The 15,871-nt window shown below is 42.0% G+C and overlaps 1 protein-coding gene across 7 annotated transcripts in view; it reads right to left on the bottom strand.

Annotated features, from left to right (window-relative positions):
• Positions 1-15,621, bottom strand: part of EPC2 (enhancer of polycomb homolog 2) — a 116,352-nt gene extending 100,731 nt beyond the window's left edge. For 4 of the 7 annotated variants that reach the window (XM_026008007.2, XM_072757726.1, XM_026008010.2 and 1 more), the window contains exon 1: positions 15,192-15,621. In XM_026008007.2, the coding sequence (XP_025863792.1) occupies positions 15,192-15,344 (153 nt within the window). In that variant the 5' untranslated portion in view covers positions 15,345-15,621. Of the gene's footprint in view, positions 1-14,638; positions 14,891-15,191 lie in introns of those variants that run through there. The other 3 variants (XM_072757729.1, XM_026008008.2, XM_072757728.1) reach the window with 3 other exon arrangements.
• Positions 15,622-15,871: the final 250 nt, after the last annotated feature.

The following is a 15,871-nucleotide window of genomic DNA, read 5'->3' as shown; positions in this document are numbered from 1 at the left end:
TATTCTAAATGATAACTCTATACTAGACCACAATTCTTTCAACCCCCTAACAACTCTCCGAGGCTCACAAACTTTCCAACATTTTTTTTTAAGATTTTATTTATTTATTCATGAGACACAGAGAGGGGGAGGGAGGGAGGGAGGGAGAGAGAGAGAGAGAGAGAGAGAGAGAGAGAGAGAGAGAGAGGCAGAGACACAGGCAGAGGGAGAAGCAGGCTCCATGCAGGGAGCCCAACATGGGACTCGCTTCTGGGACTCCAGGATCATGCCCTGGGCTGAAGGCAGGCGCTAAACCGCTCAGCCACCCGGGCTGCCCAAACTTTCCAACATGTTGAAAAGCAATGACATGCACCCCCCCCCCCCAAAAAAAATCCTAGCTTCCTGACTTATGAAATAACTTCAAAACTAATTTGTAAAAAAATAACTCAGTAGTATCTTATTACTGATTTAGCTATTACATGAACTCAAATATACTCTTGTCCAAATCATGTCCCTTTCCACAATATCATTTTTATCTTCAACATAACACATTAAACCTTATACAGAGTCATTGATGTACAACTCGTTTCTCTAGGACTATAAACTGCTTGAAGACAGTACCATATCTTACCCCTTTCTGTACACAGCAGGTGTTGCTCATTCCATCAGCAAATATTTAGTGAGCAACTACCATATGTCATTCACTGTACCAGATGATGAATACAAAAATGGTCATGGAGATATTTACTCAATGAATAAACACAAACCTCAGTGAAAGAGTGCAATCTGAATGAAAGATCCACCAACATGATCACCCAAAATAAGACCATCTTCTTCAAAAGGATAGCCTACTGTTGCTCTTCTGACCAAACTGCTATTTAAGGCCATAAATAACTGGTAGAGAAAATACACTAAGTCACTTAATCAACAGTTAATCTGACTTTAAAATATTTATCCTACATATAAGAAAGTAAACAAAAGTCCTACCCACAATGCAAGGCTTATAGACAGCCAAACTGCCATATAGGAATATCTAAACTCTAAACAATTCCATTAGAAAGCTACAATTTGCCAATTCTCAATTCCTCAGAGATTTTAAAAGAAATTTAAATCAAAATTACTTGACTTTATGACTCTAGATTAAGAAACTAACTCTAAGATCACATATTACTTATAAAATGAATACAAAAAATATTTGCCTACTTTATGAAGTAAAAAGCATTTGTTTAGAAGTTTTCTAGGACACACATACACGATGCCAACAAGAGCTGCCTCTAGAGTGTCTGGGGATGTGGGGAAGACAAGACACTTTTCACATATCACTTTGTTCTAAGAAGTTATCTTTAAATCACATAGGCCTACTATTTTTCAACTTAAAAACCTAGAAAATACCTTAAACATGAAGATAACATATTGTTTATCTCCTTTATAGTAACGGAAATAAAATCTCTAGCCTGACTATATATTTGGGACGAAGATAACACAGGTATAGGATTGCCATTTGGGCCAAAGAAATTCTTGAGGCATTCTGAACCTCAACTCAGACTCTCAACATATCCAAAGAAAGAACTGAGGAGTCCATAAATCTGGATGAGAAAAGAATCATTTCTCTAAATCCACTAACTTCTACCAAATTTGACATTTTCCTTCAATTACTAATGTCGACAAAAGGCAAAACAGTAGTAATAACAAGACTAGCAACAGAAATCACAGGTCATTTCAATGTCATATTACAGTAGCTGCATTTGTCAAAATTTTTTTTGTATCTATCACTACTTCAAAATTAAGATAGACTCAACTCTAGATCTTGTCATAATGCGTTAGTTAAGCATGTAAATTACAAATTGTTTTACTATTTTGGTAACTTTCAGTATAACTGGCTTATGTGATTTCATTGTATGCATTTAAAACATCATTCTGATTCAGGCCCTCTGCCCTCTGCCCATTTTTTTTATTGATTCTTTTCAGTACTGAGTTGTAAAAGTTCTTTACATATTTTGGATTCTAACCCCTTACGAGATACATCACTTACAAATATCTTCTCCCATTCAGTAGGTTGTCTTGTCATTTTGTTAATGGTCTCCTAAGCTGTACCAAAACTTATTTTGGTGTAGTCTCGATAGTTTTTTTTTTTTTTTTAAGATTTTATGTATTTATTCATAGAGATGCAGAGAGAGAGAGAGAGAGAGGCAGAGACACAGGCAGAGAGAGAAGCAGGCTCCATGCAGAGAGCCTGACATGGGACTCGATCCAGGGTCTCCAGGATCACGCCCTGGGCTGCAGGCGGCCCTAAACCGCTGCGCCAGCAGGGGCTACCCTCGATAGTTTTTTGTTTTTTTTTTTCCCCCTCGATAGTTTATTTTTGCTTTTCTTTCTCTTGCCTCAGGAGACGTATCTAGAAAAATGTTTCCATCGTCCCTGTCAGAGAAATTACTGCTTGTATTTTCTTCTGGGAGTTTCATGGTTTTAAGTCTCACATTCAGGCCTTTGATCCACTCTGAAGGATCCCTGGGTGGCACAGTGGTTTAGCGCTTGCCTTTGGCCCGGGGCGCGATCCTGGGGACCAGGGATCGAGTCCCACATCGGGCTCCCAGTGCATGGAGCCTGCTTCTCCTTCTGCCTGTGTCTCTGCCTCTCTCTCTCTCTCTGTGTGTGTGTGACTATCATAAATAATAAATAAAAAAAATTTTTTAAAAATCCACTCTGAGCTTATTCTTGTTTGGTGTAAAGAAGTGGTCCAGTTTTCCCACTATATTCTCGCCTCCTTTGTCACAGATTAGCTGACCTTACAAGTACAGGTTTATTTTTAGCATCTCTATTCTACTCCATTAATAACCTACGTGTCTATTCTTGTACCAGTACCATATTGTTTCGATTACTAACTACAGCTCTGTAGCATATCTTGAAGCCTGGGATTGTTATGCCTCTACCTTTGTTGTTCTTTCTCAAAACTGCTTTAGCTATTTCAAGGTTTTTGGGGCTCCATACAAATGTATTATTTGTTCTAGTTCTGTGAAAAATACTATTGGTATTCTGATAGGAATTGCATTAAATCTGTACATGGCTTTGGGTAGTGTGAACTTTTTTTAAGTAGGCTCCACACCCAGCGTGGAGCCCAATACAGGGCTTGAACTCATGACCCTGAGATCTGGACCTGAGCTGAGATCAAGAGTCAGATGCTTAACCAACTGAGCCACTCAGACATTCCAGGAATATGAACATTTTAACAATATTGGTTCTTCCAACCCATGAGCAGGAAATATCTTTCCATTTGTTTGTGTCGTCTTCAATTTCCTTCACCAATGTTTTATAGTTTTCGGAGTACAGATCTTTCACTTCCTTGGTTAAGTCTATTCCTAGGTATTTTATTCTTTTTGGTGCAACAGATATCTTTCCAAAGAAGACCTACAAATGGCCAAAAGACACGTGAAAAGATGTTCAACATCGTTATTCATCAGGGAAATGCCAGTCAAAACCAAAATGAGGTATTACCTTAACACCCGTCAGAATGGCTAAAATCAAAAATATAAAAAATAACAAGTGTCGGTGATAATATGGAGAAAAAAGGAACCCTTGTGCACTATTAGTGGGAATGTAAATTGGGGCACTGTGGAAAACAGTATGAAGATTCCTCAAAAAATTAAAAGTACAATTACCGTATGATTCAGTAATTTCCCCACTGGGTATATACCCAAAGGAAACAAATCTACTAATTTAAATAGATACATGCACCTCTTATGTTTACCACAGCTTTATTTACAAGCCAACAGCCAAGCTATAGAAGCAATGCAAGTATCCATAAATAGATGAATAAGGAAAATGTGGTGTGTACACACACACACAGGAATATTACTCAGCCATAAAGGAGAATAAGAACTTGCTATTTTTGCAACATTATGGAAAGACTTAGAGAGTATAATGTAAGTGAAATAAATCAAAGACAAATACTATATGATTTCACTCATATGTGGAATTTCAGAAACAAATGAACAAAATAAAAAGAGAGACAAACCAAAAAAACAGACTCTTAAAATACAGAAAACAAACTGGTAGTTGCAGAGGGGAAAGTAGAAAAGTTAATAAAGGAGAGTAAGAGTATACTTATCTTGAAAAGCACAGAGGAATATATACAATTGCTAAACCGCTATATTATACACCTGAAGCTAACAAAGTATGTTAATTATACTTCAGAAAAAAAAAATCATTTTGAGAAGTTTTATCAAACTGCAAGGAAGTCCAAGTCACAAAAAGTTAAGAAGCCTTGGAAATGGTTCTTAAATCAGATGCAACAGCCCCCATTTGGAAATTGAAGGAGAAACCTTTAGAGGTTATCCCAATTGGAATGCTATCAGAATTAGCAGGCAGGGTATCAATAAACTTACTACTATGCCTGTGACAGTCCCATAATCCAACAAATTGGAATACCAAAAATGTGCCAGTCAAGAAACATCTCAAAGATCAAATGGCAAGATACCCTCTTCAGTACCATGTTTTCCAAAGTTTCCAAACTTAAACGTTCATCCCAGAGTGCACTGGTATATTAGAACTTCTCTCTTCATTTAAGTCTCTAGAATACACACCCACTAAACAGATTTTCATCACTTGGACGCCTGGGTGGCTCAGCTGTGGAGCATCTGCCTTTGGCTCAGGGCATGATCCCAGTTCAGGGATCCAGTGCCACATCGGGCTTCTTGTGAGGAGGTTCACAAGCAGCCTGCTTCTCCCCCTGCCTATATCTGTGCCTCTCTCTGTGTCTCTTATGAATAAATAAATGGAATCTTAAAAAAAAAAAAATTATCACTAAAACTGATTTTCCCCCATGACCAACTAAATAATCCAAGGAAAAAAATCACTTCTAAAATCAAATACAATATTTAACTATCAATTATTCAGGAGTCAAGTATTACTCTGAGGATTAGCTAAAGATTTAGTTTTCTTTGCTGCTAATTTTCAAAGTCTTTAATTTCTTAAATCATTTTGATTGTTAAATGTTCTGCCAAGAACAGAGATGGAAAGAGGAAAATACAGTATCTGCTAATGTTTGACAACCATACAAATATACTTAATTGACTGAAGAAAAAATATGAAACTATACCACAAAATAATGTATGGAGGTACTCTGTATTTTCTTTTCTATATTCCTTCACATTTATTATCCTGAATAACTGAAAATTGTTATTAATAAAAAACTGCAATCGCCTGTATACGGCACTGACTTACATCTACCAAAAACATTAATCTAAGATTACCTTTTGAAATACTCCTCATTAAACAGATGAAGCAAAGTGGCTTAATGAGATGAAGTAATTTATCTTGCCCAGAGGGAAAGTGACAGAGGCCACGACTATGGACCCTATTTGTGTTTTTGTTTTTTTTTTTAAGATTTTATTTATTCATTCATAGACACAGAGAGAGAGAGGCAGAGACACAGGGAGAGGGAGAAGCAGGCTCCATGCAGGAAGCCCAACGTGGGACTCTATCCCGGGTCTCCAGGATCACACCCCAGGCTGCAGGCAGCGCCAAACCGCTGCGCCACCAGGGCTGCCCCTTTGGACCCTATTTGTGAACACAATTCTGAAGTACCAACTTCATCAAAACAGTACTACAAATAAGGGCTGCTTGTCCACTCCCCAACCAACAACCTCATATCCTTTGTCCAGACTCCTCCGAAAAAAGGGAAGTGAGAAAGCCGGAAATAAAGATATGAGTTAGAGAGCTAGCAGAGAGCCTTTCACTCTGCATTCTTCTGACTGCACAGTGGTATCAGCTGGCAAAAAAAAAAAAAGAACCAAAAAGCATATATAAGAGAATGGTGCTGTGGAGAATGTGGAAGTGACGTCGACGTGCCCTCCTCCACTGTTAAATCCGTAAAGAACGATGCTGCAAGGTAGACTACACAAACCCAAAGTTCTGTTTCATTCAAGTGTAGACAAGGTGAAATATAAATAAAGATCAATTTTAAGATAAGATCAAATAATCACGATGGACCTACTGTTATCTACATTGGTCTCTTCGTGGCTTATTCCTATTACCCCTTCCTCCTCATCTATCCCCTACACAACCATTACTGGTTTTTTTTTTCATTACTGTTTTTCTACTTCAATTCTACTTGTAATGAAATGAAGCTGCAGAGCTGTACGTTTAAGAATACAACCAAATTCGGGGATCCCTGGGTGGCGCAGCGGTTTAGCGCCGCCTGGCTTTGGCCCAGGGCGCAATCCTGGAGACCCGGGATCGAGTCCCACGTCGGGTTCCCGGTGCATGGAGCCTGCTTCTCCCTCTGCCTGTGACTCTGCCTCTCTCTCTCTCTCTCTCTCTCTCTCTGTGACTATCATAAAAATTTAAAAAAAAAAAAAAAAAAAAAAAAGAATACAACCAAATTCAATCCCAGTGTCCAGTATATTGGTCACTGCCTGTGTTATAAACTTTCTATCACTTAAGTGCCTGGGTAGGTATCCAGCCTGTACCGAGTAAAATGAAGACAGTATGCCTTCCTTAAGGCATCTGGTCTAATTGGGAAAATAGATGTCTATTCTTTCACTGTCTCATGCATATATCCGTACCTATCTACACACACACACACACACACACACACACACACACACTCTCCTCCTCTCAAGTGAGAAACATGAGGTACTAGAAAATTAAATGGTATGGGCTAAAAGCATACCAAAATTCAGGACACAGCAGCAGTAAGAGTAGTAAAAACAGTGAAAGAAAACCTCAAGAAAGCAAGGGAACTGATCATCTCCAAAACATACAGAGTGGACTTCTCTATTGATCTCTAGGAAAAATGAGTATCAAATAATAGATAAATGTAACTGAACCTCACCAAAAAAAGGACTCTCAACCAAATTAACAGCATCTCAATAAATAACTTTTTTAAATTTTATTTTAAGATCTCATTTATTTATGAGAGACATGGGGGGTGGGGGGTGGCAGAGACACAGGCTGAGGGAGAAGCAGGCTCCATGCAGGGAGCCCGACGTAGAACTCGATCCCGGGAGTCCAGGATCATGCACTGAGCCAAAGACAGACGCTTCCGAGCACCCCAATAAATAACTCTTTAAAGAGTTAAAGCTCACCTACTAGGAGCTTCCTAATATTTAGTCTCTCACTTATTAGTTCTTTCCATCTAATTAATATTCTGGACAATATGCCTAGTAGGTAGAAATGTGGATTCACAGATGCTACTAATTTTTAGATCCAAAGGTACTGTAAAGGTCACTCAATCCAATTCTATTTCATAAATGAGGAAACTAAGGGCCAGGAAGGTTAAGTGGCATCTTTGAGGTCACACAAAACACATCCCTTACTACTCTGAAAATTAGTATAAAGGGTTGTTATGTTTTCTTTAAAAAGATTTTGGAGACTTCTTCTATACTCCTTAAATTCCATTTTAAAAAGGCAATACACATTCTACCATTTTATTGTAAAATATGTAAAACATTGTTATCTAATTACAATACTTTCCAACTTTAAGGTTTGTAAAAACACCCTAAGTATGTAAATTCACCTTGGGTCAAACCATGGATTAAAATAATTTAACTTCGGAGGAGGGTCAGGCTGGGGGTGAATGGGTGATGGGCACTGAGGGGGGCACTTGACGGGATGAGCACTGGGTATAATTCTGTATGTTGGCAAATTGAACACCAATAAAAAATAAATTTATTTATTATTAAAAAAAATACTGTTAGGTGAAACGTTAAAAAATAAAAGAAAATAAAATAATTTAACTTTAAAACCTTTGGTCATTATGTTACATACATGCCAGGAGTAAATCTCTAAAGGGCCACTACCTGACTAAAGTCTCATTCTCAAGGGTAGCCCTTAACGGCACATGTGTACTAACAAGCCCCAACCCCCACCTCTACCTCCACACACGTAAGAATTACAGGTGCACAGATACCTGATGCAAGCCAAACCAATATGCCCTCTAACACCAGGATCTGGGATTTTTAAAAGAAAAAAATGTAACAATGATGAGAATAATAGCTAATATTTATTGACTGCTTACTGAATGCCACAAATTGTCTCAAGCACACCACAATTAATCCTCTCTAAAACCTTATGAAATCTTATAGATCAATTTAACCTGCTGGAGGACTCAAAACCAGTCTGGCTCCAGAACATTTGCACTTAATCACTACCATACGCATACTACCTCTCAAAAGATTAGGAATTGTTTAAAAAAAAAAAAAGATTAGGAATTGTTAATTTAGTGATGTTAATGTTACTTGCTGCTAAAGGGCCCATAGCTGCCCTGGTTCCTCGCTTTCCTAAGCCTTGACTGTTAAAGCATTCTTTAGGATCTTTGAGACCACACCCAGGAATCTTTAATGAAACTAGATTTGGTTTCTGTTACTTAAAACCAATCTAATGATCCCACCTGTTAAATATTTTTAGGCCTCATTTTTAGAGAACTGATACTGCTGAAATCTAAACTTAAACCATGGATAAAATGTGTTGGGAAGCCTGAGTGGCTAAGTGGTTAATGGCCTGCCTTGGGCTCAGGGTGTGATCCTGCAGTCCCAGGATGGAGTCCCGGGATGGATGGAGTTCCAGGATGAAGTCCACGTCAGGCTCCCTATATGCAGCCTGCTTCTCTCCTTCTGCCCGTGTCTCTGCCTATGTCTCTGTCTCTCTCTCTCTCTCTCTCTTTTTTCATGAATAAACAGAATCTTAAAAAATAAATAACTTAATTAAATAAAATCTTTTAAAAAAATGTGTTTACAAGAGGTATTCACCTAAAAGCTTCTTTCGTATCATTCCCTGAGGCAAAAACTTTTAATGACTCTTCCTTGTTACAGAATAATAAATGACAGAACAGTGGAAATGTAATAAACTTTAGGTATCACCTAGTTCTCAAGCCACTCACCGTATAAATGAAGCAATACAATGGTAAAGATCAGAGCCCTAGAGTCAATCACTCATAGGGTCTGAGTCCAAATACTGTCCTTACTATGTTCCGGTCCAGTTAAGAGATGCCATGGTCACCTTTTCTAAGTAAAAAGGATGTTTCTTATTCTAGAAAAGAGACAATAGCACCTACTACACATCCTGCCATTATAATGAGTTCTAAACCATCTAGTGAGTTTAACTGAGTGCCTGGCACATACAGCGCACTCACTAACACACACTCAATAAATGGCAGCTGTGATGGTAGGGATAAAATGACCTGAGGCTTGGAGAAGGTAGCCAACTCTCCCAGATCTTTTGGCCACTAAGAAAAGAAACAAAACTAGAAACAGACTTCACACCTGCAAGTCAGTGCTCTTTTTTTCTACACCATCCTACAAATTCCTGGGCCTAACGTTCTAAACTATCTATAATCTGGTATAATTCTACCCTTTTTTCAACCTTAACTCCACCTTAACTTTTATTCATTCATTCACCAAATATCTGCTGAGCACCAACTTTGTTGTAAACAATTTCTAGAGATATCTGGGTGGCTCAGCGGTTTAGCGCCTGCCTTCAGTCCACCGCCGGGATCCTCCATGGAGTCCCAGGATGGAGTCCCACATCCGACTTCCTGCGTGGAGCCTGCTTCTCCCTCTGCCTGTGTCTCTGTCTCTGTCTCTCTCTCTCTGTGTGTGTCTCTCTTGAATAAACAAAATCTTTTAAAAATAATAAAAGCAAAAAATAAACAATTTCTAGTGTTGAACATACAGCAGCACAGAACAAAGGAAGGGGGAGAAAAAAGATAAAAGTCATCTGTGTGTCCAAAAAAGGGAGAAAGAGCTAAGAGAATAACATGCTCAGAAATGACATAGAGTTACCTTCCTGAAGTTTCAGGATGATGGATTGAAAAGGAGGGAGAACCTTCAGTCTACTTAATATCCATAGAAATTGCTTTTTTTTTTTAAGAGATGTATTTATTTATCTGCGAGAAAGAGAGGATGTGAGTAATTGTGAAGTGGGAGGGGCAGGGGGAGAGGGAGAAAGAGAATCTTAAGCCAACCCTGCATGGAGTGCAGAGCCCCATGTGGGGCTTGATCTCAAGACCCTGGTTTCACCATCTAAGCCTAAACCAAGAGAAGGACGCTTAACCGACTGTGCCACCCAGGCACCCCAACATCCATAGAAATTGCTTTAAACATTCCTGCACAAAAGTATTTGCTTCAACACTGTACAACCAAACCCAAAGCTCAAATTGCTAAATCTCCCTCCAACCCCTCTAGACGTTCCAGTAAGTTCTCTCTCTCAACCATACTGACATTTAGCTTTTTCTAATGCTCTTTTTGTCAGGTCGACTTAACTTGGTAGCTTTTGCTAACTTTCCAAATATGTTTTTGACTTCAATGACTCCTTTAAGTTCCCCAAAGTCAAGATCTGTATCATATTCTTTTAATTTTCATCCTAACACTCCAGTAGGTAGCCTTACAAATACTTTTAGACATAGTTACCCCTTTAAAATAGTTTCCTAATGTCATACTTAAATTAACACCTGACACTCTTGATACCTGGCCACTATTTGCTTTTGTTGAAAGAATAAATGCTAAATGTTCTTACAACGTCAGCTTACAAAATTTTATTTTATATCCTCTCTAGAACCCTATTTTGAAACATGAAATATATTAGTGCCAAAAATAACTGAGAAATGTGAGAAAGACTGAATATATTCCTACTCTATCCCTGGAAATGTCACTTCAAATATTAAAATAACACCAAAATTAGGCAACTAAAACATAAAAGGAGAAATGGCAATTCAAATCAGTCATGGTCTTTTTCTTTAAAAATAAGCAGATTTATATGCTTCATACGGATTTTGGTTCATTTGACATGTTACTATGAAGATATCTTTACATAAATTTACACACATCCATGACAATAATACAACATAAAAATTAATACTGCAGCCATACCTATGCATAAAAAAGTTCTATGTTTAAAGGAGCGTCTCATTCAAGAGGAAAAAAGAAAAAAAAAAAGGCTTAGCATTTAGGTATATGTTGTACCAAACTAAGAAACCAAAAAGAATTTCCAGAAGACTAATTTACCAAATTCTGGTATTTTATACACACACACACACACACACACACACACACACACAGTTTCACAAAAATATAGACTTTGATATAGGAAAAAAAAATGAGAGGTTCATTCAACACTGAACCATCATTTATTTAGCAAGCATGTATATTATGTGCCAGGCACAGTTCCGGATACTCAAGAGTATATTAATGAACAAAATATGCAAAGATCTTTGCCCTTATAAAGATTACATTCTATTAGGATAAAATCTAGATAACAGAATAGTTTCCCACAAATTTCTTATATCCTTAAGACAACAAAAACATTTAGATAAACACAATGGTGCCAGTATAGGGAAGCAAAGCTAACAAACTTCTAAGGAAAAAAAAAAAAAAAACCTTTTGCCAAAAGCAAAAGTCACACACAGTTAAGTGACAAAAACCTATACTTAATAATTTAATATTCCAATCAAATCAATGTCATCTTTCAAAGTTCCCAAAATTATAAAAAGTAAAACATTATTTACAAAACTATAATGAACTTGACAACAGTTCAGAAGGTAATCTGTGGTTCTGTAAGAAGTCAGTATGAAGCCTAGTGGTTACAAGGATGGTTTTTGTGATATTAAAGGCAAGGGCATGAATGCTAGCCCTACCAGTTACTAACAGTGAGACCCTCAGTTTCTTCATCCATAAGCCAGAAATAATAATACCCCCCAGAACTGTTACAAGGATTAAATGAAAGCCAGGAACAGGAAGCAATTCAAATATCCAGGCGTATGAATATATTATATATCAACTCACTAGAATACTATTCAGTAATAAGTAGCGGACTGATACATGTAACAAGGATGAATCTTTAATGCATCATGCTGAGCAAAAGAAGCCTAAGCTAAAGTATGTGAAATCCATTTAAATGAAATTCTAGAAAAGACAATACTGATCTGCAGGGAGAGAAAGCGCATCCGCAATTGCTGAGAACTACTAAGGGAGAGGGACTGACTTGCAAAGCAGCACAAGGGAACTTAAATGTTTGTTTGAAATGTTGCTTCATCTTGATTGTGTTGGCATCTCCTCGGGTGTACACGTTTGCCAAAACTCATCAAACCCTATACTTTAAATGAACACATTTTATTGTATGTAAATCATACCTCAAAAAAAGTGAACTTTAAAAAGAATTGAATAGTATGTGAAGTTCTTAACACAGTAACTGAGACACAAAAAGTATTCGAGAAATGGTAAGGAACATCAAGAACATCAACTACCACTATAAAACACTAAGGGGGCCATGGCAGCACCACCGACCACCTCATCTTTCTTGTTGCTTGAATTGTAAACAAACACGTTTACAGTATTTGCTAAATCAAGTGCCATGAAGAGCTCTACAGAGATCAAGTTTAGGAGGATGCCAACTGGCAGACTTAAGCAAAAGACAAATAAAATAAGGAAAGGGAAGAGAAGAGAAGACAGCTGCATGTCCAAAAGAGCTAAGAGAAAGAGAGAGTGCTATCAATGCCAAAGAACACCTAAATTATCTAAGTATCACCAAAATGTAACTCAAAATTGAGTCAGTGACTCCATAAACAAAGTCTAATAATAATCCAACAGATACAGTCCTTAATTTTACTGGGGAGCAGGAAGGAGCCTAAGATCCACGGCAGGGAGGGAGTCACACTGTGGACAGTTTAGAAATGCAAAGAAACAATTACAAACCCACAGGTTTTTGGTTTTTGCCTTTTTACAAGTCTACAATTAAAAGAAATGCTTACAAATGTAATTAGAACATGTTGAAAATGGAAGTTGAATTGAAATAGAACTCAAGTGAAACACAAAACATGTAGGAGATTTATACTTTACTGCTGCTTAGAACTGTCAATCAAGGAAGAACATTTACTTAGAGAATAATTCTGCTGAATAACAGAAATCCTGTAAATAAGACCAAAAGAACTGAATTGGCTTTCACTCCTGAAAGCGTAAGTCTTCTTACATGTTAACTTAAAAGAGGAAAAGAGAAAACCAACACCCCACCTGGACATCCTGGGAAGACTTGGCTACAAATCAGGGTTTGTCCAGTTTTGTTTTGATTTTAAGTAAAATCAGATTTGTAACATCAAAGAGGCAGGAAGGCCAGGACCAAGAGAAATCCTGGGTGTCGACTCTAACTCCGTCAGAAGGTGATTTCTTTTTTCTTCTTCCCTAAAATTGGGCAGCTGAAGCAGGCTCCTGAAAATAACCCAATGTAATCTAACTTCCAACCTCTAAATGGGAAACCACAACTTTTACTGAAAAAGTCAATAGTGAAAGGGTTAACATTTATTTTTAATATATCACCAAAAAAAAAAAAAACTGAACTGCAAGTTTTCTGCCTAAATTCAGATAAAACACCAAGATACACGTGGCAAACTAAGGAACTAAAGCAATAACTATACTGCTGATCACTGTTCACAGAGAGCGATTTATATTCCAGGGGCTAACTGTTCATTCTACAACAAGTTTCCTGACTTTAGTTCTTCCCGAACCAAACTAACTGAATCCAAGTAACTACGTACATTATCGGTACTCTAAGGCTCCTAGGTTACCTCTCTCCCCTTTTGTCAAAACCCATAAAATACTCACAAAAATTTAACTTTGTGTAATGCACACTTGTGTCTTTTAAAGTTCAATTAGGGATCCCTGGGTGGTTCGGCGGTTTAGCACCTGCCTCCGGCCCAGGGCGTGATCCTGGAGCCCCGGGATCGAGCCCCACATCGGGCTCCCCGCATGGAGCCTGCTTCTCCCTCTGCCTGTTGTCTCTGCCTCTCTCTCTGTTATGAATAAATAAAAATAAAATCCTAAAAAAAAAATAAATAAAGTTCAATTAATTCCCGTGCACACTATGACCTTATTTTAACCAACCTTCCCATAGAAAATCGACCTAAGTCAGACACAAACTTTGTTTTACGCGCAGAACGCTCTCACGTGACTTGGACCTCCATCTACAGCAAATACTGGGCTTTCCACCTCGCCATCCGAAAAGCCGAGCACTGAATGTTCACGTCCCACTATGTTGCCCATATTCTTTTTTTTTTTTTTTTTGCTGAAAGTTCACGACTTTCAAGGAACCAAAGACCGAGGCGAACGAAACGTGAGCAAACCCCAGCAAGAAGGTCGTGATAACCGGGCCATGGAAATGAGGTCAGCCCCCGAGCAGCCAATCAGAGGCGCGACAGCGTTTCCTGCAATATTAATAGCCAGAGGAGGAACACCAATCCGGGACACCCCGAGCCGTCCCTCTGACAGGCACGGGCGCCGGGCAGCCAATCCACGCGCGCCCGGGGCCGACGGCGAGGCGGGACCGCAGGTTCATTGAAGAAATTGGTGAGGCCGCCGTTACTAGGAACTTCGCACGCAAACTTTAACGCGGCTCCTTCCACCCTGTGGACACAGGGGAGGTCCGTGCGGAGGCGACACCAGTCCCGTGGAGGGCGACGGGGCGGAACCGCGGGCGCCACACCGCGAGGCACCCACAGCCGCAACTTGCAGAAGCGGCGGGTCCTGGCCGGGGACCGTGCTCGGGGGGGATGGGGGGGGCGCGGACGGGGACGCGGACAGGGACGGGGACGGGTCGCCGCGCGGCCCCCTCCCCCCTGCCCCGCCGCCCGCCCCGCGCCCCGCGCCCCGCTCCCCGCGCCCAGCGCGCGGGTTACCTGGCCACACGACGCGGACGTTCGTTGGCGACGCGCTTTACGGTCCATAAGTCATTTCAAAGGGGCCCGAGGGCACGACTGAATTTGAAAGCAGGGAGGGGAGAGGGGGGAAGGGAGGACAGAGAGAGAACGAAAAACAACCAAAAACAAAACAAAACAAAAAAAAGAGAGAGAGTAAAAAGAGAAAAAAAAGAGAGAGGGACTGTGTCCTAGCGCGGGCTGCCGCGTGAGCCGCTGAGGTAACCCCGCGGCGGGGGGGGGGGGGGGGGGCGGGCGCGCGCCGGGCGGCGGCGGCGGCGGCGGCGGCGGGGCCCCCTCACGGCGGTGGCGGCGCGCCGAGCTGCCGGCGGCGCGGGGACGCAGCAACATGGCGGCCGCGGGCGCGCGGGCGCTGCGCCGGCCGGCGGGGGCTACGCTACTCCGCCGGCGTAGGGTCCCGGGCGCGGCGGCGGCGGCGGCGCCCTCCAGCGAGCGCAGAGCGCGCTGTGAATGGCGCGGCCCGACTGACAAAGGGGAGGGGGGAGGCGGGGGGGGTAAACACTCGCGTCCCTACCGATTCCTCCTCCTTCTCCATCCCGGTGGGCATCTGGGGCACGGCCCGGTTGATGGAGACGCAGTCGTTGAGGTCAGGCATGTCCTTGCCGCGGTAGATGGGCAGCGGCTTGGCGGCGTCCAGCGCCCGCGCGCGGAAGGAGAGTTTACTCATTGTCTCCCCGCCTCGCAGGAGCGGCCCGGGCGGCGGCGGCGGCGGCGGCGGGGCGGGCGCGGAGGGGGGGCAGGACTCCCGCCGCCTCCTCCGCCTCCTTCCTCAGTGCAGCGCGGCCGGCCCGCTCCGCCTCCTCCTCCTCGCTGCCCCCGGCCCCCGCATGGGCGCCCACCCCGCCCGAAAACAGCCCCCCGCCGCCCGCGGCCGCCTCCGCGCGCTAGATCCGCCGCTCGCCCGCCCGATCCGCTCCCTGCGCCATGGCCAACATGGCGGACATTACCACAGCGGCGGCGAGCGATCCCGGCAGCCCGCGCGAGAGCGCGCCCCCGCCGCGGGCACGCGCGCCCCCGCCCCCCCCCCCCCCCCCCCCCCCCCCCCCCCGCCGGCCCACCCGCTCCTCCGCGCCGCGGCCGGCCGGGAGCGTGCGCCGCCTCGGGCCGCTCGGGGCCCCGCCGGGCCGCAGGTGCCAGGTGCGCCCCGGCCGCGGCCTCTGCCCCCGCCGCCCCGCCGCCCCGCTCGCCCGGGCC

This window comes from Vulpes vulpes, chromosome 5 (genome assembly GCF_048418805.1).
Source record: "Vulpes vulpes isolate BD-2025 chromosome 5, VulVul3, whole genome shotgun sequence".
NCBI classification, from domain to species: domain Eukaryota; kingdom Metazoa; phylum Chordata; class Mammalia; order Carnivora; family Canidae; genus Vulpes; species Vulpes vulpes.
The sequence above is the reverse complement of the archived record's forward strand: the minus strand, read 5'-3'. Positions and strand labels throughout refer to the sequence as shown.